This window comes from Urocampus carinirostris, chromosome 11 (assembly GCF_059441175.1).
Source record: "Urocampus carinirostris isolate Australia breed hairy pipefish chromosome 11, RoL_Ucar_1.0, whole genome shotgun sequence".
Classification (NCBI taxonomy): Eukaryota; Metazoa; Chordata; class Actinopteri; order Syngnathiformes; family Syngnathidae; genus Urocampus; species Urocampus carinirostris.
Window position 1 is genome coordinate 16,351,358 of NC_142359.1, and position 25,461 is coordinate 16,376,818.

The window sequence follows — 25,461 nt, forward strand, 5'->3', positions numbered from 1 at the left end:
ATAAAAGGAGAAAATAAAAAAAGACAGGTTTGTGGTTGTCCCTTTAATCGGTATTACCAACGATAATTTGATGCAGAAACTGAATGAATATATAGATTTGTATTATATATTTGTTGCCGATTTACGATTTCAACCTCGATAACACAACATTTTGGGGACCCATAGATCTCTGTTGGGACCCATAGATTTTTGAGCATGCGAGTCCCCGGGACCCATCACTTTTCAGAGGTAAAATGAATTAATAATTTGATGATTAAAACTGAATGAATAGATTTATATTATATATTTGTCGCCGATTTACGATTTCAACCTCGATAACACAAAATTTTGGGGACCCATAGATCTCTGTTGGGACCCATAGATTTTTGAGCATGCGAGTCCCCGGGACCCATCACTTTTCAGAGGTAAAATGAACACTGTATATATATATATATATATATATATATATATATATATATATATATATATATATATATTAAATTTTGGGTTTGCTTCGGTCCTGTTAATCAAGTAAATTGGTCGGGCTTTGGCGGGGTTGGGCTTTTATACCCACAAGCCTGGGGCAGGTTGAAATTTTTGTCAACAGGGGGCGTCATTTACCCGAAAGCTTGTTGTGATGCAGGAACTCCATCTGCAGCCTTTGGCCGGCGCGCTGAGCCAAGAGGTACGGCGTGGAGCAGGTCGGGTCCCCGGTGGCGCACATCACATCTGCCCCGCTGAACACGAGCTCCATGGTCCGGAGAACATCGGGTGTCACCACGGCAGCAAGCAGCGCCTGGATGCACATCAAAGCACGTACGATAGTGGACTAGGTCCATCGCCCCCCCAAAGACGCTTGTTTTAAACCTGCTCAATAATGCATAACAAAGATAATACTTAGCCATTTCTGGGTAAAACTTCAAGCCACTGTGTTGATTTGTGATTGCCAACATAATTCACAGATGGTCAGAAGATGCGCAGAATAAACTCAAGTCTTCAGAGTAACCGAAGAAAGTGCACCAGAGCCAAATCTCTATTACCTCTTCTGAATATAGCTCATCAGTGATGCGTCATTGTGATTTTCTAGTAAAATGATTTTGTGTTATTGGTTGACTGAGTCTATTTAACCCTACTTTCAATAACAAACCTACTAATAACATAGTAATAACAAAATGTTATTTCAGAAATGCATATCAAACTGGGTGCCCTTTGCGTTAATTAATTTAAAAAAAAAAAGATTGAAAAAGGTTGGAGACCCCCGATCTATAGTTTTGCTCATTTTAAAGGGACAATGTTTTTTTGGGGGCCACAAGATGTCACTGTATTGTGTAGTGCAGGGGTGTCTAATGTTGTACCTGCGGGCACCAGGAAGCCCCCTAAAACCATCTTAGTAGCATGTGGACTGGTTCGAAAAATGTATATTGGTCATTGTGATTTACAAGGGATTTTCTTTTTCCTGGGAACCCCTGGTGTAGTGCAACCGAAAATGAGTGCTACGAAGCACAAGGAAGAATACAAACTACAAAGTAACCAAACTGTAACACTTTAAAGTTGTTCTTATTTTGAGGTACCCTTAGCAGCAAGATGGCAAACGATCACATCCCTTTAGGTTATTTAAAATAAATACTTTTGATTTATCGACAAGTATTTAAGAAAAATGCTTGTTTGTATCCTAGTTGTTTGGTGTTTTTTTTCACCACAGGGAGGCGATATATAACACACAATGTCCCGTTAAGAGATATCTTCTACCTATATTAAAAGAATATATTTACAAAGTGATCAACTCAATACTAGTTAAGACAAGTGTGCTTATTTTATGTATAAATGTCCAAATTTAAAATGATTTAAGATTACATATCGAAGAAGAATTACACAATGATAAAATATTTCCGCAAATCAGGTAATATTTCAACCAGGGGCTGGGGGTGTAGAAATGTTTTTAACCACTGTGCCTCAATGGAGGAGGTAAGATGTACAGATTACTTTGGCGGCAGGACAACTCTTCCATAAAACGCCACCGCAAGACTACATAAAAGTTTAGGATGAAGTTCTGCACGGTGCTCTCAAAAGAGAAGTTAAAATAAGATCACATTTTAATACTTGCAGCGCCAGTCATTTAATGGCTCATATTCTTCCGAAGGGAGGGGCGACGGTTTGGGGAATACAGGGGATGAGGAGCAAGCCGGAGAAATGGTCCGCATCAAATATAATGATACAATTAAAATGAGCAGGGGGGCACAGTCAAAAAATGAAAGGGTACAAATCAAATTTCGGGGTTTGGTTACTGTTCAGGTGCTGCTTTAAGAAGTAGATTAAGGCTATAAAAACTGTCAAGTCCCGCGAATACTTCCTAAAATGTGTCTAAGACTGAAAGCAAAGTTGTACCCTGAAACTTTTCTAACCACAGTTTTTGAGCAATGAGAATTTTTGCGAGCGAAGAATGGAATTCAAGGAGAGCATCCGTCCCCTGCATCAATCCCATTCCTTCCGTCTGCTCCAACGATGTGACATTGTGCACAATGACCCGCGACAAAGTGGATGTAAGAGCGGACGCACGGAATCTCAAAGAGCAACCTTTCCTTTTCATCCCCGTAAGCGAATGAGCCAGCAGCATTGATCGGCGTCCGCCCAAGTCGGGCCACGTTCTGAGGAAACAACCTGACGATTACCTCAGAGATCTTGCAAAAGGCCACCCAAAGAACAAGTTTAAATATTACTCCCATTGGTTATCCTTCTTCCTCCAGTATAAGGATTATTACTGCGTTTTCCAGACGATAAGGCAGACCCAAAATTTGTTATAAGTACGTCCTTTAACCCTGTACGCTTTAAGCAATGCAGAATACAGTTTTACTCACAGTGACAGTAACACTGTTAACACTGTGAAAACACTAATATACACAGTGCATTCTGAAAGGTTTTCTCCACTTGTGCGTCAATAACATTGCGAAAGACTGAAACAGGTAACAGAAGGTCTTTGTAAGGTTTGCCTGAACATAAGCCCAGTTCTTTTATCTTAAATGTTCCCTATACTAGAAATGAGAACCAGCAGACTGCATATACTCTTAACTATTTACTGGAAGTCAGAAAGATTGAAATCACAGCTGTGGAGCATTTTTAGCATGACGCAGAAGAATATAGTTCCAAGTCTTATACTCTCTTGGCCGCCAACCCACACTGGGGTGAGGAGACCTCTTTAATGTGCCTACATGACACTCTCAACAAGAATGCAAGAGTGCTTTTAGATTGTAAAACTACGAAGCATGAACAGGTCACAGCAACCTAGTGGAACAAATCTTCCATCTGAGTTGGCCTAATCCATGTTAAACCGGGAGGTTATTGAAGCATAGAAAAGTTGTAGAGACAGTTTAACCTATCACTATGCAAATAAGGGTTTCTGGCACTGTGAGTAAAATTACTGTGATTATGTGATAAGTTCTAATGCAGGGCTCTCCAACATGGTGTGGACACTGAGGACAGCAGCGGTGCCCACGGACATGATCTGAAAATAGTTCAACATTGCTGGGTCATTGTGATTTTTTAGTAAAATGATTTTTTTTCAGTGATTGACAGAGTCTATTAACCTTAACATTGTAATAACATAGGAACAACATCGTAATAACAAGGTAGTTATTTTGGAAATGCATATCAAACTGGGTGCCCTCAGTGCTAATAAATAACAAAAAGTAGCTCTCAGGTTGAAAGTGCTTGGAGAACCCTGCTCTAATGCCTTTGTTGGTATATTGTGAACTGTGTTCTGCAGCAAACAGCGCACAGCAAATCCTATTACGGGGGCAGTGTGTGTGTGTGTGTGTGTGTGTATGTGTGTGTGTGTGTGTGTGTGCGCGCAAAGCATGGCTAAAGTTATAGATAGAATTTCATTGGCTCTCCACACTGAAAATAACTGCATTAATTAAATCAGACTCTGACGGAAGTCAAAAGAGCGCAAAGAAATTCTGACCAGAAGCGTGTGCTCCATGGATTATTAGCGGATTCGGGAACAGACTGAGGCAGAGTCAAGAGATAAGGCATAAGCCGCGTCGCAGACCGGGCCTACTGCAGCTAGGCATCTGTTGGAGAAATTGCTGCCAGTTGACTCCACTTACAAGGCAGGGACTAAGACCTGCCCTGATACCTATAAAAAGCCACACACAAGCCCCAATCGTCTCTTGCTCCCAACATGCGCTTTGCCCAACACCAGCTCTCCCGCCATGGACCCCCGTGAGAAACCTTGGAGGTCTTCAGAGAGCTTGGGCTAGCCTTTGTTTCTTCAGAAGGCCGAGACTCCATGCGGGCCTGACCTGAAAGCAGAAGGTCGGCGTCTTCTGGTCCGCCATCCTTCTCAACAAACACTTCCAACAAAACACCTTTAGGTTCCCGTGAGGTAAACCAAGAAAATATTTCACTATAGACTGTTTTGGTACAAGGGCAACTAATAGTTCATTTTGCACATGCTATGAAAATAGTTCCTGATCGTATAAACACATTGAGAGTTTTAACACAGTTTATAGTTCAATGATTTCATTATGGCAACCAAATTTATTTCCCAATTCCTGTTTTCTAAGACTGTGACGGCTTGTGTCAACGGCGTCCTTCATTTCTTTTGTGTGATTTAATTCTCCTTGTTCATGTAAATAAATGAAATTTGTTAGTTTTAAACACATGCATTATTTATTTGTGTGACTCTAATATTTTCTTTTTGGACTGATCAATCATTCTCCCTATCAATGAACTGAAAAATCAACAATTTAAAGCTAAAATTTAAAAATGTTTAGAGTATTGCTTCCTTCGTGATGTATGCTAAACACAATATGAGGCTATATCGAATTATTTCAGGAGGAAAACCATGAGCCCTACCTGCTGGCCGAATCAGTAACCACCTAATCAGATTCTGAATTTAAAGCAATTTATTCTTCACTATGTAACAATTCTCACAAGCTACACTTACCCGTTTACCCATGAAATAGAGGACCTGGCGCTACAACTCGTGGGAAACTTTTACATCCGGGACAGTTGTTTTCTAACTATCATGGAGAACCGGTTTAACTCAAGGAAACCCAATGCTAGCGTGTCGCTTGTCAGTAGCTCTTTAAACGGCTTTCTTACATTGAAAGTAGAAGCCCTCCAATATAGTTGTACTGTATTTTCACAACTATAAGACGCAGCCGGCAAAAATATTTTTTGTCCACACATAAGGCGCACCGTACTATAAGGCGTTACAGCGGGAACGTCAACAAAACATTCAGATAGTTCAGTCAAACTTATAAACCCCTTAACATTCCGACGGCTCACAAAGAAGCAAATACGTGTCTCAGACGCGTAGGGACACGGTGCGTCACATCTTTTTCGGCCAATTGCAGGCTTTGTTTTGCCCCGCTTAAGACTATGCGAGCTTATAAATGCTAAAAAGGACCCGCTTCCTTCACCTCCGAATAATTTTAGCCAATAGTGACTGATTCAAATGATAATTGACACATTAGTTAGGAAATAAAACGCCGGTATATATATCCGAGCATACACCACGGATTTCGGACACTACTTCGCCTACGGGGGGAAATCTAGTCGACGGCTGCTTATCTTAGTTGCAAGACCTTGCGACTCAATATTGATCCATACATAAGGCGCACTGTATTATAAGGCGCATGGTCAGCTTTTGAAAAAAATAAAGGCTTTCGGTGCGCCTCATACTTGTGAAAATACGGTACTTTAATATAATGACAGTAAAGACCATTCATTCAACCACATTGTAGATCTATAGCTGTTATTTCATTACAGTCGTATACACTCAGACGGGAAGGACATCATAGAGAAGTAAATTTGATGCTTGAGGGCTAATCTGTGGATTAACCACGATAACCAAGATAATACTGTAGTTTATTTGTTTTACTCAATTATCCTTTCATTCATTTAATTTGTGTTATTTTCTTGCGACATAAATCGTCTCAGTACAACTCGAGGGCCTGATTATGGATCCTCGGCTGGCCAACCTCCCTCGGTACCAGTTCTGCAAACGCCCTTTCTTGAGGGGGCAAAGACTGCAGCAGCCGGTGGGAATTATACTATGTTTATGTGTGCGCGGGATGTCATGCTATAAAGGGTCGTGGAGGTGCTGCGCCCTGCAGAGACAAGCCGAGGTCATCGGGATATGAGCTCCTAATGGGGAATGCGGGAATTCAGGAGGAACCGGCACAGAGGATAAGTCTGAAACATTCATTTTTAATCCATAGACCCCAAAGATCCATAAATCTCAGCAGGGACCTGGATTTTATCAGTGTTCTTTAAGGAGAAATGTACTCTCTTTCAAAGTAAACGTTAAATTATAGACATTACAATTGAATTTGCATTCAGTTATTATGTCTTACTTTAGATGCAAAATTTGCAAAATTATAGTTATTTTAGTGGAGACGATTATCACTAAACCACGCTACTCCCAAGCGAAGCAACCGATTGCATTCTTCGCTGATCATGTTGCATTAAAATACCATATTCACAGTCGGAAATGTCAAATATTCCTAGATCATTTTATGGGGTTTTTTTCAATCTTGTTCCAGTATGCTATCTAAAGTACTTCTTTCTATTAAGTTTCACTACATAAACGCTTATTGTATCTCTAAACTTCCAGTGAAGGGTCTGCACAAGTCTATGTACAAAAGTATGCACTAAGCAGTTTAAGAGCCAGCTTGTAGTGCAGTGTATTAGTCGATTGGAGCAAAATACCATGTTTTATATTTATGTGAGGAACTGGCAATAAAAAGCACCCAAAGTTGGGTGGATTGGTTCATATATAAATAATATCAATACTAATCAAGTACTTGAATTGAATTTATACTATTGTCCTGGGATCCGTACTTGCACATATTTTCTCAAAATATAATTTATGTGGTCAGAATTGTATTGCACTTTTTGACTTTTTAAAATACTGTGCAAGAAATGGTATAGTTGCTACATTTGTATTTTAGTTACATTACTCCTTTTTAGGATTGACTTTTGTGACTTTTGTTATGAAACAGCTATGGTAGAAATATAATTATAGGAGTTTTGATACTTTCAAAGTTTTCATTGTATTTATTTAATAAAAAATAAAACCTGTTTGTGCTGTGTTTATCATAATTATAATAAACAAACTAATACTTGATGTTATTTACTTGAATTGGATCAGCATCGCAAATTCCTAATATCGCCAACACGTACCAAATAGTGGATTCAGGATAGGTTTCCTTTAAGACATTATATAGCAGGGCAAAATGGGCTGATAGAGAATTGGATTCAGCTGCTTGGAATGGTAGGTAGTTGGGAGCTGCAGTACCCTATTTGGTTGCCAGAGGGCATTAGAGACCCCACAAAAGCCGATCACATTAAAGCAGATGTCTATCGATTTTTTGGGGTATTTATTGGGGGTGCCTTGACACTAAAGACACTTGCGGAGGCCTAAAATACGACTGTGTACATTTACACGAAAATCAGCTCAGCCGTTTTGGCGCCTATAAGTCACACACAAAAAAACACACACACACAAATTGGGATTTATAAAGTACGCAGTTTTACTATTGAGTAGTTGAAAACAGATTTTTTTTTTTCTGTGCATTTAGTGTTGATATTATCCATGCACACTCATACCACACTTCACAAGTTCTGGATATTTCTCATTTTTACTGTTAGAGAGACTTGGGGTGATGCTTGATGTAAAGCAGTTAAGAAGCAACGCCGCAAACGTTCAGCGAACGAATATCAGATTTGTTTGATTCTGAAGTGACACTAAAAAGCGTCTTTTGCGATCCAAGCCGCTGACCCATAAGTCTTTGGTGCTTGTCAAGTGTCCCCGAGGACCAAGCGTCGGTGGTACGCGAGCAAGAAGAGCCGTCACACCCAATTAGCTGGGCTGGCAACGCTTGCGCAAGGACTTATAGTTTACATACATTGTTTGCGATTTGTGCTCTATTTTCAGGCGCTTGCAGTCGGATGATCCCATCTAATGTCTGTCAAGAGCACTTAGTGGATGTAATCGCTTTCTTTTTGAAATAAATTTGAAAAGAATGTGGCTGAGTCAGCTATTTCAGAATTTATTATGCCTATATTTAGTAAAGAAGTAGGTAAAAGCGGGCCTCAAAAATTCGTCCTGACCTGACCCAGGCCCGCATGCATTGAAGCCCGACTAAGCCTGAGCCTGAATAATTAACTTGTTTAGCAGGACCCAGCTAGAAGCAAACACGGATTTTCATATTTATTGGTGAGGCCTCAGGAGGAGGAGAGGTGATTTATGATAACAGATTCAAGCCTGTCTTTTGTAACGAAAGTTAAACAAAACTGTATAAACCGTATGCATATTTTACATTTATGTGTCTGCAAAGGTTACTTTAACCAACCATTTTCCCTAATTGATTGAATTTTTTAAACATGAACATTTTAGGACCGTCTGTCTATTTGATGGTATTAGAATTGGGCCGTTAAGCACAGCAGCAGCACGTCCTTAAGAGTCTAGGCAGCACTTTGGTAGAGAGAGGAAGGCAAAGAAACAAAGAAGAACAAAGCCGGATGGAAAAGCAGCGAGCAGGAAGCACAGCCCCACCCGACCCTAATGTAACGATTGACATTTTCGGCCCGGTTGGGCGAGGCGTCAAAATCTTACCTCGAGAGAGAAGGCGCCCATTCACAGTAATCATTGCATTGCAAGGACAATTCTTTGCATTTCTCCAACTAGTCTTAAAAGGTGGGGTGCATAGTCTGAGGTGTCCTTTAAGAGTTGAAAGTGAAATATTTCCTGTATGTGTTAACAATGCTGAACTGAGTTCAAAGTGCTTTATTTTCCATCACGCCTATCTGTTTTTATCTTACTTTTATCTTACTTTTGTTTGTCCTGTTCGGGTTGGAACCAACCCCTAAAAATATAAAAAAGAAAAGTCTATTTGAGTGCGTTCAAGGGATTTCACGTACTTTCATGCAAATCATGTATTAACCTGCCGCTTAAAGTAATGATTGCAGCCTTGAATTTTCAAATCGCGCATCCCGCCTTTAGGGAAAATCGTAATCTGTGATCGAAAGAATACCTTGATGAGCTGCTCCGAGTTTCGGAGGCCCTCCAGTACACGCTGGTACTTCCTCTCCTGGTACTTTTTGCAGATGAAATTAGCGCGCTGCTCGTCCGAAGTGTCAGCATGGAGCTCTTCTTCCGGGGGGAGGTTGGCTGCCCAGAAGCTGTTGGCCTTCTGGTTCCCCACTTCCAAGAAGAGCTGAGATGAAAAGAGGGGCTGTAGGCTGGCAAAATACTATGGAGGGGCCTGAAAAGTCTGACAATTTGTTCGCATATCTATAACATTTCATTGCCTGTCGGTACCTCAACCAGCTCGTTGCTCCACACGCCACTGTCCAGCTTCAAGCTCCTCACCTTGGAAATGTTTGGGCCCAGCGCACAGTGTTGCCCTGGCACGGTGGATAAGAAATACATGCGGTGATCCCCACGCCACTCTTTCAGTGCTAATCAAGATGCTATTCATTGCTAATGGATCATGAGCAATTGATTTTTCCTGCTGCTCGGCCCGTCTCTCGGCGTGAGGCCCAAGAATGATTGACCTGTAAGCAACATGGCTCGCAGCAAGCAAAAATGATTCCCCAAGTTACCTCAGGTAAAGCATGCTGCCTGTTGTAGCGGAATTTGGAGTATTTTCACACAAAAGCAACTGTGGAAAACACTTGATAACACCCAAGCTCTGCAACTATTAGTGATAAGTTACACCTCATCAAAAGATGAACTGAAGCTTAAAGGAAAGTGGATGCATATTGCACGCAACTTTCGGTAAGTATCTTCCTTTGAATAAAATGTGTCAACATGTTTCATATGCAGCAGCACTATTGCCTTCTCTCCCGACGCTGCCTCAGTCGCCTCCCGAACCCGATAATAATCCACGGAGCACCCGCTGGTGATCACCGTTTTTTGAACTCTTGTGACTTTCCTCAGAGACCGATTTGATTGATGAATGTCTTTTCAATGTAACAAGCCGCTATAAGCTAGCTGTCCTGCTCTTTGACTGCATGAACTAGCCTATCACAGGCACAGAGTAAGTCACGCCCACCCAACACACACCGCTGCCCCCGTGACAGCATTTGTTGTCGGCTGCAGAACACAATGCACAATACGTTGATATCAAGAACAAAAAATAAAATTGAAAATCCATGAAGCAGTAAACCAGCTATAACCAAAGCAGGAAGTAGTGAGGGGTTACTGTATTTGTTTACAGTTATTACTGTACATAAAAAAAAACTTGAAATACGTTCAGGAAGAGATTTGAAATGAACATTGTGTAACTTCATAATCTCCCAAAGATATGGAAGTAATAGGAACACTCAGGAGGGCGGCAGTTCAGTAATTTTTCCAATGTTAGTGATCTGTTCCTTGATAAATTTTCACAGTTGGTCACTATCGGCAAAAAGACTACTTGCCCACTTGTCCCGCTTCTGGACTTCCTTGTGATATTTTTGGGACTTTTTGCACAATTTCCGTTATTACTTATATTTATTATTGATGTTTTGTCTATTGCTGCCCAAGCAACACGTATTTCTATACAGAGATAAACAAATAAATGTGACTGCTTCTGCACCCTTCAACATAAAATCAAAAAGGTATAGGCTTTGAGTATGCAGTTGGTTCTTACCTTGAACTCAAACTTAAAAGTACAGACATACAAAACTTGCAAAACAAGGGTAGAAGAGGTAATGGAGACGTGTTGGAGGTCGGGTAGGTCACGTTAGCATGAGCAACATTTAATCTGCAAGCAATAACATCCATCAGACCCACTGAGAGTCGCTAGTCCCAAATGTAGCCGCTGCGTCACAGAATTAGCATAAGCTGCATGTGTTTCCTCCGCTTATTTTGACTAGCATTTACTGCACAAAGAAAAATAATATAAAAGAGGTTACATGATACACACAAATGCACTGATTTGGATTTGTGCACATGCTGACCTAAGGCAGTGCTCTGACGCTTGTTGTCGAGGCAACAGCAACGGTGTGCAACCGTCGCATCTCGGCCAAATGTCTTCATGTTTCCCCGGTGAAGCTCAACAGAAGACAAAAAAGGGCATTCCTATCACAGCGACTCGCTTACATAAAAGGCCAAGCTGCCTCACATTTCACTCCCAATTAAAAACTTTTCTGCCGAGTTGGACGTCAGGATCCCCTTCCTTCTGCAAAATTGGCCCGTGGTCTCTATGCCGAGGGAACGCAACCTGCGGCGGCTCATTTTAGCAAACGCTACAGAAGAAAATATGACGGTAAAAATGTTCTCTTCAACGGGATGATAAAATATATTCCATCTTACAATGAGAAGGAGCCCAAAAGCCAGCCTGGGATCATTTTTGTCATTAGTTTTCTCATTACTCCTTCCCTCTTCCTCTTGTTGAGTATTTCTCTTTATTGTCCGTGACATGAGCGCGCTAATTAGAAGTGCGGCAAGTCTTTGGCACATAGACGGCCGTCTAATTTAAAGGGGGGCGGGGGGGTCTTCTTTTAGAGAGCGTGTCGTCCAAATGTAATATTAAACACTTTGGCAAATGAAATCATTTAAGGCTGTTTAAGAAGGGATGTTGAATATCTGATGGCTCCCAATTACAAAAACTTTGCAGGCATTCAAAATCAGGCCCTCCAGGCACGGAGCCACAACAGAGTAATGGAAAATTTGTGAATGTGCGTGTCTTTGTATACAGTTTATATTGTTCCCCAACTTGGGAACGAATGGCTCGCGAGCCATGTGTGACCCTTTTAATGCGTACGTCTGGCTCGCAAATAAAATTTAGTTTTTTTAACGCAACACAGTCGTACGACTATTAGCTGTGGTGCTGTAACGCCTTGCTTCCTTGACCAATGAGATGCATTAGAATACACACACAAGTAGGACGTCTGCCTTCAACCATTTCCTGGGTATTTTATCTATTTTTGCGCCATCCATCCATCCATTATTTACACAGATTATCCTCAGAGGGGGTGCGGGGGTGCTAGAGCCCATCCCAGCTATCTTTGGGCAGTGGGCAGGGGACACCCTGAGCTGGTTGCCAGCCAGTCGCAGGGCCCACAGAGACAGACAACTCACTCGCTCAATCATAGCTAAGGAGAATTTGGACCGGCCAATTAACCTGAAACATGTTTTTGGAATGTGGGAAGAAACCGGAGTGCCCGGAGGGAACCCACGCAGGCACGAGAACAACATGCAAACCCCACATGGGGAGGTTGTGGTAGCTGGACTTGAATCCTGACCCACTGCACCATGGGGATGCGCGCTAACCACCCACCCCCTAGTTTGCGCCAGTTATGAATAAATGAAAAATGATCAACGATGTGCATGAGGATATTTAAAACAAATGTTAGTAGATTTCTAAGAATCACATCTATAAAATGAAATGGATAACGAATAATGACCAGTCGATTCCCAAGGTTAGAACTGTGACCACATTACATAGCCTGAGATAAATATAGCCATATCATTCTCGTATTTTGTTGCATTTTTTAAAAAGAACTCTGCTCGCACCTTGTTTTAAGACCATTATTAATGACAAAAATGACAGTCAAAATAAACATAAAAATCGTAAGAAACTGAGAGAGACAAAATTTAACTAGGATTTTGGTTGATGTGGGAAATAGGGTCAGGCATTATTAATACTTCATATATTTCATGAAATTTTACAACGTCACACAGTGAATTAAAATGCAGCCCAGAGTTGCAAAAAAATAAAAAAATGTTTACGCTACATCAGTTTTAAGTAAATGCTTTTATTTTATGTGCACTTCCGGTTTAGTGTAGTTGGCTTTGTGACTTCCAACTTATTTGTTTGCTGGCTCCTGGAGAGGCAAAAGGTATATTTTAAGTCAGATTAATACATCTTAAGTTTAGATGAAAGCAAACTTAGCCATTTGTTTGCGAGTGTATAGTTGTTTCAGGTAACACAAAGCAAATCACAGTCAAAAAACTGCCATGTTTATGGACTGTTAACAAAACTACCAGTAAAAGCATATTTTGTATTCGGTTGGGATTCAAAAGAATCTAAATTAAAAAATCTGCGAGAGGAAAGCCCAAGCCAGACCCCAACGTTGTAATTGACATTTTGGCCCCAATCAGACTTCAAGTTTGAGCCAGGTAGAGTTTGGGCTCAAGAGCTCTTTTACATATATGCATTCTACATATTACCTCATTGACCGGCAGCCCAGTTAACTCATTGTAAGACGGCATAAATTGAAAATGGAGAAGTGACTTCTAAAGCAGTCAATGGCACTGAATTTAAAAAGGATTTTTGACGATTATAGTCATTATTGGCAGCGAATGGCTTACGCCAATATTTTTTTTACTGTCAGGTTGTAAGAGTGAATTTCTTGAACACAAAGACCGATTCAAGTGGACATTTGCTTTTCCAAGTGACATGAGATAAGTCTTGCTTACTTTCACACTTTTTACAGATGACCACAACCAGGTTGACTGATGCCCACTCGGGCTGGGGGGCGCCACAATCGGCGCAAGTCCTGTTGGCCTCGTTGAACCAGATCTTCTCGGCAACCTCGTAGTCGCACAGCGTTTCGGCAATAGATTCTCGAATCGCGTCCATCCACTCCAACTTTTCTTGTTCCGACTGCGCCACAAAGCTGCAGGCACAAGCAGTAACTAATTGATAAGGCGGACTTTAATCGGGTAAGTACCATATTTTTTCCCTGCTATAAGACTCACTGGGTTTTAAAGTATGCCCCAAAAATAGTCTTTGGTGAAATACTTTTCATATATGAGGCGCACTGGCCTATAAGGTGCATGGAATAAAAACTACTGTAAGGATTCAGGTAATTATTTTTTTTTTAAAGTGACATATTTGATTGCATACAATTGCATAATATTGCATGTAACAGGAATTGAACTTAGATCGCGTCCTGGAGTGTGCAGGATCCAATGCGCTAGACCACGACACACTAGTGTGCCGTGAGAGATCGTCAGGTGTGCCGTGAGAAATTATCCAATGTCACTTCTGAAAATGTAAAATTTTATAAAACATTTATGAAGCATTTTCTGCAAATATTATGTCATTGTCAAGTGTCTGTGCTGTCAAAACTGGTGCTATTATAAATTATATTGTAATTAAACATACTGTTCAGTGTCATTTTATAACATTTTTGGTTAGTGGTGTGCCGCAAAATGTTTCCAATGTGAAAAAACGTGCCCAGGTTGAAAACACTAGACCAATAGGGATAAGGAAGACACATGAAAATAAGTCACACTCTTTTAGTCACGGTACCAAATTGTTGATACTATTATTGGGCCGGCTCGCAAGATTATTGTCAGACATAAAAACGGTCCATTGTACAGTTTTCCCGAATTGCACGGGATTCTGAACTAAATTACAAGAAAGGCATTGTGGACAGTAAGTCAGTCGTTCTGAACTGAACGAAGAGAATGACATTGTGGGAAGTAACTTAGTCCTTCCGAAATATATAAAGCTTTACCCACATATTCAAAACATTTATCACTTACAATGCTCAATTTGAGCTGAGAAAAGGTCAAACAACATTTTCTCCACTCTATCATATCTGGTACCCTGACTTAAAATAGTGTGTTAAAGAGATCAGACCTCATGCCTTTTTGAGTGTGGTCTGTCTCCCTTGTGGTCAAGTAGATAGAATCCGGCACTCTGATATTTGAACTGAGTCAGTGTTGGTGGCGCGGTAGCTTGGCCTGTTAGCTTTGCTAATGATCAAACAATACCAGGTGCTTAGCTTGGCCTTTTGATTTTTGCATTCCGGAGATGGAATAAGAGCTTGCGCTGTCCACTCCACGCATCGGCCCGGTATTGCAGTACCTCCGGGAACGGTGCATTCGCAATGATCGCAACAAGGCTTAAGGGCTAGGACCTTAGCTTAGCCTTTTGGCTGAGAGTAAGTGTCCCGGCTCCTAGGCTTTGTAGCGTATAATGAACTGACCGATAACGGATAATGGATAATGAATAACGAAGATAGAACAATAACCCTTAAAAACCCCACTCTCAAAGAAGTGTGCATTAGGTAACGAAATTGTGAATGTGCTTTTGCGCAGAGGCAGTATCGTAGCCTATGGTCCTTGTGTACTAAAAGTGACTGTGTGATTTGGTTTTTGCAATCCGGAGATGGAATAAGAGCATGCTCTGTCCACTCCACGCATCTGCCCAATATTGCATTACTTCCGGGAGCGGTGCATTCGCAATGATCGCAGCAAGGCTTTAAGGCTAGGACCTTAGCTTGGCCTTTTGGCTAAGTGTAAGAGTCCCGGCTCCTAGGCTTTGTAGCGTATTATGAACTGACCGACAGCGGATAATGAATAATGAATAAAGAAGATAGAAAAATAACCCTTAAAAATCCCTCCCCCCACTCTCGTTGCCGCGATCCAGGTGCAGTTTCCGTTGGATTCAACTTTCTGTAATTATGAATAATCATTCATGTTCCTCGCAGACTTGTAGTTAGAATTCAGTGCTCTTAGCCTTGCTATCCTGTTTCTTTTTAATTGTCAGTATTGCAAGAAAATGTTTAAAGTAAGAAAAGGCCTGTGTCAAGTACAGTTCAAACGCCAACCCATACCCCAAGAAAAATTAAAAACGTAGTTTATTCGAGCTGGTCTCAGAAATTCATGTACTTGCATGAGCATCATGAATAACCAGACTGAGGCTGCAATGATGACACTAGACAGGAGATAGCAGCAGAGTGACAGAGTAACGAATTCTATACATCTCCTTAAAATTTTTTTTGCCAATGATTCAAATCAATGGTTGTTTTTAATTAGTGTTATTTTTTTACCAGAAGGGTAATAATACACAGTGTGCCTTTAAAAGTACTGAAAATAGAAGAAAAAAATCTAACTCACACACACCCTTGAAAAAAAGTACTGTACACAATAACAAGAATGAAATAGCCATTTTTAGTGGGATGATAAATTTAGCTGCAACTCAGCCTTTAGCACCATAATTACAGAGGCGCTTTTAATGCAATCTGGGGCATTGTGGGAAGGCGTCAATCACGGGCACAGCCGCCGTCTCCCAGCATATTTGCTGCAACAACGCTGCAATCACGCAGCCCTTGTGCTACATTACAACGTCACAACAGCGAGTCATCAAGTCCTCCGGCTCTAGTCTTATCAGAAATTATAGCTTACAAAATGGTTGTGGAGGGAAAAAAACAAGAAAATGTGATTACAAAGCTGTGCAAATTAACGTGGGCGAAACCAACTTGAAATAAGGTTTAGAGCTATGGTCAGGGTGCAGATATAGGACATTAAGATTTAGGAGGGCCAGTCTTGGGAAAAGCCTGATCCCCACTGCCATTACCATTCAAAACAACAGGCCCTACTGATCCATCCAATCAGTTCGCCATGTTGTCCCACTGTCAAGTATGTTGTTCTTCTGCAGGTTTGTTTGTTTTGTTTCGGGGGGGGTTTGTAATGTAATGCCAGTTGTTTTCCCCCAGTATAGTGGGTGAACATCCCCAAGTGGACCAACAAATTAAAGATAAAATCTAAATCTTGTGTGTCCTGCCAATTGAAATTTAAGCGTTCTTGCCCGTCGACATATTAGAAATCTAAAATTGACGGCCATTGTCCAAGACAGTCAATGAACTCATGGAGATCATGATGTATTTCCACTAAAATCAATGTTTTAATGCCATCTTCCAGTTTCATTTGATCTAACCCGAGCGCACTGTAATGTAAAACTAAATAAATTGGCTTTACAGAGCCACGGTGGAGGGCATTCTGGCATACGGCATCGCATTGTGGTATGCAGGGAGCATGACAGCTGATAAAAAAAAAACATACAAGGCAATAAACACAGCCCAGAAAATCATTGGCTGCTCTCTGTTTATTCTGGAGGACATTGCCAACTTGAGGAGGACACCAGTGAACGTCCAAAGATATGTGATGTTTGACATTACAAGGATGTAAAAAATCTAAGTCGATGCAAAAAATCTGTCTGAAACTATAAACACAAAAATAAAAATATTAATATTCTCAGTACTATTAAAAAACGTTTGAATACAAGAACGTTTAACTATGTACAATTCAACTTCTAACCAGTGGACAGAAACAACACATAACCTCTGAAAACCATAATATAAAACAAAACATGTAAAACAAAAATACCATTAGTCTTGACTTATTATTGGCATTTAGGAACACATAGGGCCCAAGTTTTGATGAACTAATGCAGATTCTTGTGTCAGTGATAGACAATGCACAATTTTTGCCATTTCGACTCATTTTTGAAGGCCTAGAGCAAATTTAGTTCTGTAGCTATATAGACATAGGACATATTAAAAGAAAGCTTTAACCCCCATCTTTCATTACAAAAAATATGTCTTTAGCTTTTACTATTGTTTAGTAAACAACAGTAGAACGTTGATAGGTTTTTTGAAAATACTTGTTTTCCAAAAAAACTTATGATAAAAATAGCTTTTTGTGAAAGGATGCAACTTAAGCAAAACTTGAGCTTTAGCATTTGTGATACATCAAATATCTAACCAATGCTTTCTATAAACACTAGGACATTTTGCTAGCAAAATAGCCTTTTATTGAAAAAGTACTGAACTTGTGCATGAACGCTGCATAAACTTTGCAGGCGTTGTTTCAGGTGACGTGATCACACAATTTCAGTCACTCGAGGGGCGCTCAAACACTCAATCGTTGGATAGCGGAAGTAAAGCAACACGAAGAAGTTGGGGCTCCTCAATGTATGGACAAAGATCTTTTTAATGTCATTCCTGATATTTAGTGGTGATTTATCCTAACGAAATCATTCACAGAGGTATGATACTAATTGATCAGCAGCACTTAAACCTTTAAAAAATGTTTAAATAAAGCACAAAACCTTTTTTTTTTTTTTTTTACATTTTGGCAGGGACAATGCTACCGCCGTCTCGGTGGCCTTGCAGGTAGGGTGCCCGCCCCGGGACTGGTAGGTTGCTGGTTTGAGGCTCAGCCGGGTCATACCTAAGACTTATAACATTGGTACTCATTGCCCCCCTGCTTGGCGGCATTAGGGGTCGGAATTGGGGGGTTCAGTCACCTAATGATCAGTTGGGTTCAAATGGACCCATGAGAATCTCATTGTAAGAATGTGGTACCATTAAACTAAAACTGAAAAAGTGTTTTTACATCATTTACATTTATATGCATTTAAGAATATGATTATATTTCTAATAATAAAAGTTTACGAGACTCTGGCAGAAAAAGTTACACCGAGGCGACCTGCCAGAGACTTCCTTTGGTATTGGAAACACAGCCAAGGTACAATAAACAATTAACATCAATAAACATCCCCTGCACTCCCAAATTGTCCTTCTCACGAGTCATAGACGGTAGAAATCGCATTAAGCAGAAAAAAACAACACAAAAGCCAAAGTGAAGCTCCCCAACCTATAGTAATCCCTCGACTAATCCCCCTCCTTGAGCAGGTAGCAAAACTCCTCGGATGACCGCAATCCATTCCACACACAAACGATCCCGCTCGCTCAGTATTCACCTCGTCAAAACAGTTTCAGTTCATTTTAATTCCACTCTCCCCCCCCCCGCCCCATGCAAGGGTCCGCACAAAATAGCAATTAGGTCCATGTTATTAAGAAAAGGGCCAAAAGACGAGACCATTACAGAGGCCCACACAAACAGATCGATTGCAGCGTTGGAGGAACCGGGGAGGATCTTACACAAATCAAGTCAATCTACAAAAGGGAAAGGGGGAAAAAAAGAAGCGTGTGTCAGGCGGGAGATGGGCGGCTACGAGCAAACGAGGCGCGCTTTGTGACGGTTGTATTCTAAATGGGCCATTACGGCCCCAACTAGCAGCGCGTTTATTGATTGGCGGGCCTGAGGGGAGGCCGAGTCGCATCAAAAGGTTCGACACGCTGCAACCAAGCTTCAAGCGCAGGCAGGCTTCTCTTAGCGTGCATTATGCTTTATTAACTCATTCTGTGCCATTACATCCACATACTTTTCAGAAGTATTGTCCATAAGTGGCAAAGTGTAAAAACAAGTTTTGTTTTGTTTTATTTTAAAAAAACGATTCTAAAGACTTTGGTGCTGCTGATCCATAAGTATCAAGCCTCTAGGAGCGCTTTCAGTAGGATAAACCATTACTAAATGGTAGAGCTGCACGATTAACTAAAATCTAATCGATATCGCGTTGTGACATGGTGCGATTGTATGATTGCAAAACACTGCGGTTTAAGCCATTGTGTGAGCAGATGGCAACCATAACAATGTTCCCCAGAAGAGAGCGCTGTTCACTTAAGTTTAAAATATCTCAACTTGATTTACCCCAATGTTTTCATTTTAAGGACCATTTTTGTACAGGTTACATAGAAATGCGAATTAAAAACATTTCGTTTTTCTGACCAATTTAGTAAAAGTCATAACATTTAGCATGTTGGTTTCAAATCAGATGATGGTGTAATTGTGGCCTATCTAGTCCTTTGAGACATTTTGTGATTAAGGCCCATACAAATAAATGTGACGTGTCTTCTGTTACATAAAATATAATTGGATTTTTCAGGGTTTTTAACAACGCAGAGGCAGGTCATTGTGACCTGAGGACAACAGGGGGGTTAAGTACTCACCCCCCAAAAAACACAAAAAATACACTCTTCTTTTAAAATCGAAAATCGCATAGAAATGTAAATACTGGCATGAATATTTGCAATTGGGGTTTTTCCAAAGCCCTACGAAACAGCAGGATTGACTTTGTCCACACATTGAGGAGCCTCCACTTCGTCGCAATGCTTCCGTTACCCAGCGATTGAGAGTGTGTGGGAAGCCCCGAGTGATGAAAATCGTGTGATCATGTCACCAGAACCATTGGGGGCTGAAAAGTTCTTGAAAAGTTCATGCATAGTTCGTGCATAAGTTCAATATTCTTGCACTAAAATGTTATTTTGCAAGGAAGGTGCCCTTGTGTTTATGGAAAGCATTGTTTAGATATTGGAGGTGTCACAAATGCAAAAAGAAAAAAAGCACTAAAGTAAAAGTTCTATTTGAAATGCATCCTTTTCACAAAAAGCTGTTTTTCTCAGTTTTCTTGGAATAGAATATTTAAGAAACTCAGCAATGTTCAACTGTTGTTTACGAAACAATGGTAAAACCTAGAAACTTTTTTTCTAATGAAAGATGAGGGTTTAAGCATTTGTGTGATATGTCCCAGGCCTATACGACTACTGAACAACATTTTTGTAGGCCTTCAAAAGTGAGTGTAAATGGCAAAAGTTGGCTGGCACCCAACACTTCCCACTACTGGCATTAAATGAGTTAAAGCCTTTTTGCATCGGACTTGAGTTTTAGTTTGTTTATCTGCTCAAAAACATTAAAGTATAAAGTCAACTCCTTATTTATTACTATTGTCTTTATTTTTTAAGAGTTTCAAAACGAACTTTTTCACTGCCATCGACGTCAAAGATTTACATCGACTGGGCTGCCAGGGAATGATCGACTTCACTTATTCATTGCCCTTCAACAGAATAATTGTTTATTGGAAAGATGGGGACGGTCATTGATTTGTGCTCTGCTGCAAATGTCGAAATAGGAAACAACTGAAATTGATTGACAGACTAATGTACAAGTTATATACAGAGCTGCCAAATATTGAAAATCGTATTTTGGAAGGGATCAAAAGAATTTTTATTTTGGGGGAAATAAAGAATCATAATAGTATTTACAGTGTAAACCCGTGTATAAACCTGCATCCCATAAAAGACAACCCAGTAGTGTCAAGGACCAGAACAAGATCTGGACCCAAACGCGTGACATTCTCACACAAGCCTTTTATTTTACGGGAAATGGGGAGTCATGCACGTTAGACAGCGGTCTGGCGTGGAAAGACAGGAAGCCAGAGACCGACGAGATCGATTCCAATTGCCCGAGTTGATATCAGACAGATGGGGTCGATACAGAACAGGACGGTACAGACAGCATGGATAATGAAACAGGATATCGAAAATAAACAGGACAAACAACACGGGGACGAAAACTGGGGAGAATAATGATTGGGACAAAAATAGACAGGAACGAAACTGGAAACCGATATTAAACAGGACAAAAATAAACGGCAGTAGCTCAGGAGGTAGAGCGCTCGTCTTGGGATCAAGGGATCCCAGTTCGAATCCCGGCTTGTCCGTGTTACATGTCGAAGTGTCCATGGGTAAGACACTGAACCCCTAATACCCCAATAAGCAGGTTAGCGTCTTACATGGCTGCAATACAAGGCCGCTATTGGGAAATGTGAAGCACATTGTAAAGCACTTTGGGAAGTCATTGACTTGAAAAGCGCTATATAAATGCAGATCATTTCAATATCGGACTGGAAATACCAACAGGAGAACAGAACCGAGTCAGAACCATGTCTTGCGGGGCAGAGGTTAGTTGACGGGCTGACCAAATAAGAGAGAGCGCACTGAACTTAAAAAGACGGAAAGCCAATCTGTTAATGAGCCGCAGCTGGCGCCACACAGGCGGGGCATCCGTGACAACTAGAACTGCCTTATAAAAGCCACATACTCAAAAAATGTCTGTAAAAAATATTCATGACATTTGTACCTGAACTCTGATCATTATTGTAATTGTAAGATGGAAAAAAATAAAAAGTGAGTTTCAGCATTTAAGGTGTCCATAAAATAGTTAAACGTTACACATTTTCTCTATTAGTTATGTGTAAACAATCTCCAACTGAGTTCAAAGAGCCCTCATGCTTTTTTTCCACCGCACATATCCGCTTTGATCTTATGTTTCTCTTTTTTTAACTCGTTTGCTAACATTGAAAACTTTACAGTAATAGATCCATTTAACTGTATATCATTTTACTGCCTAATGCATAGTGGGCAAACAGATATTATAGATAACACAGTTGCTAACATTGTTACCCATTTGGGTTTTTTTTTCTTAGTTATTTTTCTTTTTATGTGCTTAGACAAATATTCTTATGCAGACATACCAGAAGTTCTTAAAGGGCGTGTTGATTTCAAAAACCCTTTGGTCGACCTCTCGGACGTTGGCGTCAGTCAGATCCACTTCACAAATAGCCAGGCCTGCTTCGAAGTCCTCGGGGGAACACAACAACAAAAACCACATTAGAAAAAGCGGAAAATCTTTTGCCGTATATTATTTCGCGATTGGGTGGCACAGCGGCTGAGTGGTTAGCGCAGCCACGGCACAGTTCTGAAGTCATGGGTTCAAATTCAGCTACCAGCCTTCCTGTGCGGAGTTTGCATGTTCTCCCGGTGCTTGTGTGGGTTTCCTCCGGGCACTCTGGTTTCCTCCCACATTCCATAAACATGCAGGATTATCCCTAGGTGTGAATCAGTGAGTGTCTCTTTGTGCCCTGCAACTGGCGGCCAACCAGTTAAAGGTGTCCCCTGCTCTCTGCCCAAAGACGGCTATAATGGGCTCCAGCACCCACGTGACCCTACTGAGGATAAACAGTGCAGATAATGGATGGATGAATATTTCACAATTTGCCCTTGTGGTGGAAATCCTATTTACTGTATATAAAGAGTAAACGTACATTTTTCCCTATTTGTCAACTTCAAAGCCAAAGCTAAGACCTAACTATCCAATACAATATGTAACACGGTTTATGTTTTATTATTCAATCGAAGCAGACACTGCTTTTCATTTGTGCTGCTGAAAAAAAAACTCGGTCCACCTTGAAGCAAATCTATAAAGCATTACGCGAGATGTGCATTAGTCTTCAGCAGACAGCATCCCGGGCTCCGAATTTAGCAGCCCTCCACAATAAGGCGCTATCACCTGCTTGCCTCATTAAAGTCACAGCTCGTTTTCTCCACGCTGGCTCGGAATCTAATTCGCTCTCATCCGAGCTAACAAACACAGAAGGAGAGCTACATTTACAACAAACGCATTGACAGTGCAGTTGGATTTTTTGTTTTTCCAACTAGTGGGAAAAAAAGTGCCCAACTAGAAATAGTTTGTGACAGGCAATTGCACAAATCTCATTGCCTTGAACCAGCTTGGTACGCTTGTGCTTGCTCAGCTCGTGCGTGGTTGTGCACCTCAACTCTGTGTAAAGCAAGAGGTGCATCTGAGGACTCCAGGTACTTCCAGCCTGCAGTGGAGACCATTTTCTAAAGCCCCGAGGACAAACGGCGAGAAAAGAAGCAGACCCACGCATGGCGGGAAAAAAAGAAACCATGTCAATGCAGACAAACGTTTCTGGAATGCCTCGGGAGCTGGCAAAGGGAGAACATGAGCAGAATCAAATGAAAACCAGGCAAGGTGGGATAAGGGAAGGTTAAGTTTCAGTAGTCTTGGCTCAAAGTGGCTTTGGTGGCAAAGAGGTCAAATGTGTTGTTGATAAATCCGGATTTGCGAAAACAAAATACAATACCGTAATTTCCAGACAACAAACTGCTACTTTTTCCCCATATTTTAAACACTGTGGCTTTAAATACAGTGCAGCTAGGTCCTTTTTTTTTCGCGAGGCGGATGGTTGCAAGGGTATCCGCGACGACTTTGGGCGTACACCTGGCCCTAACTGCGGATCTCCCCAGCTGCAGTGTCCGTCCAGGCGGGATGCGAAGCAGCTGTCTTAGAACTGGCACCGACTAGCGGAATTCGACTTAATTTAAAACAAAACATCGCAATTTCTGCCAACTGCTCTGAATGTCAAAGTGAACCTATTCAATAAATTGCGTGTAAATGGCGCAAGTATCTGACTCTCTTCAGTAGCCAAATGCTTCTCTAATTAGTAATGTGCATGAATGGATGAGCAAGATTTACACTGTCCCTAAGGAGTAAGGTCTTGGCAAAATCAGCGGGGAAATGTAAGAAAAGTAAGACATTGTGCCGAAATTATAACACTCGTTTCCGGACTCTATCCACAAATATCAATCTCAATGAACTAGCGCAGCAGTTGATATTAATTAAATTCCATCAACATGTATGCACAAGTGCAAAGAAAATCATTATACATAAATGCTTGTAATCTGTGTGTTTAAAAAAATGGCAGTGTCTGCTGTTAACTGTACAAACTCAAAACTTTTTTGTAATTCCAAACAAAGTAGGATTTAGCAATCCTAATATTTAGATGCATGATCACAGTTTTTTAAAACTGCTTCACGTCTGTGTGGCATAGTCAACCAACTAGTCGAACCTTTGAGTTGTTATTTCACTCCATGATTGCTTAACAACATTCCACAATTAATTTACATTCCTTGGTTTTGCTTTACAAACTGAATTTTTGATATCACCACGCAGGTTTTAGATTGGATTGACATCTGGGGATTGGGCTGGCCACTCCATAACACAAATTTTATTGGATGGAACCAAGACTTTGCTCCTCTACTAGTATGTTTGGGGTCATTGTCTTGTTGAAACACCAATTTCAAGGGCATGTCCTCTTCAGCCTAGGGCAACATAACCTCTTCATGTATCTTGACATACACAAACTGATCAGTGATTCCTGGTATACGATAAATGGGCCCAACACCAGAGTAAGAGAAACGTGCCCAGACCATGATACTTGCACCACCATGCTTCGCTGTCTTCAATGTGTACTGAGGTTTGAAGTCAGAGTTGGGGTTCGTCTCAAACACGGTCTGTGGCCCCTGGACCCAAAAAGGGTAATTTTACTTTCTTCAGTCCACAAAATGTTCCTCCTTTTTTTTAGGCCAATCGATGTGTTTATTGGCGAATTGTAACCTCTTCTGCACATGCTGTTTATTTAACAGAGGAACTTTGCGTGGGATTCGTGAAAATAAATTTGCCTGACACAGACTTCTAACTGTCACAGCACACACAGGTAACTGCAGACTGTATTTGATTGTCCTGCAGCTGAGCCTTTGCCATTCTCGTTATTCTCCGGTTCATTTTAATCGTTGCCTTCCATTTTCTTCCATGTGTCTCAGGTTTTTCAACCCATTTTTAGGCATGGGAGATCATTTTAGCTGAGCCGCCAACAATTTTTTGCACCTCTTTTTTAGGTTCATCCCTCTCCAATCGACTTTTTAAATCAAAGAACGCAGTTTTTCGGAGCAGTGCCTTGAATGGCCCATTTTTCTCAAATGCATGTTCAACCTGTGTTGGCTTCATCATCCTTAAATATGAGCCTCCTGATTCACACCTGATTCACACCCGTTTTTTCTCTTCCCCGAAATTGATGAACTCAGAGATTGGTTGCCACGCTATTTTTAACACACCCCTTTGAACTATTTGCCCAATTGCACATCATTTGGAGCGTGCCTATCATGAATGCTGGGTCTTTTTTGCTTTCTGAGAATCAACTGCACCTACTGGTAACTTGTCTGGCATGTGACAATAAAAAGCATACTAAAACCTGAGCTATTCTGGTTAGTCATATTGCACTGTTATTATTTTGAACAGCACTGTATGTGTGTTTAGTTTTCTTTAAGAAAAAATTACATAAACTAATTACCATGAGGTCCAAAAACATGAAGCAGAAAACAAGACATTCTAAGGAAACTGATAACCTAATTTATCAGTGGAAG

General features: G+C 40.8%; 1 protein-coding gene and 1 pseudogene across 2 annotated transcripts in view; one reads left to right on the forward strand and one right to left on the reverse strand.

The window, feature by feature from the left end:
* Positions 1-25,461, reverse strand: part of arap2 (ArfGAP with RhoGAP domain, ankyrin repeat and PH domain 2) — a 137,001-nt gene that overhangs the window by 61,251 nt on the left and 50,289 nt on the right. Inside the window, exons 10-14 of one of the 2 annotated variants that reach the window (XM_088348474.1) lie at positions 21,930-22,036; positions 13,397-13,596; positions 9,308-9,393; positions 9,021-9,203; positions 601-775 (exon numbers count right to left, since the gene is read on the reverse strand). In XM_088348474.1, coding sequence (XP_088204600.1) covers positions 601-775; positions 9,021-9,203; positions 9,308-9,393; positions 13,397-13,596; positions 21,930-22,036 — 751 coding nt within the window. Of the gene's footprint in view, positions 1-600; positions 776-9,020; positions 9,240-9,307; positions 9,394-13,396; positions 13,597-21,929; positions 22,037-25,461 lie in introns of both variants that reach the window. The other variant, XM_088348473.1, reaches the window with a different exon arrangement.
* Positions 14,662-14,817, forward strand: LOC148356552 (U2 spliceosomal RNA; annotated as a pseudogene).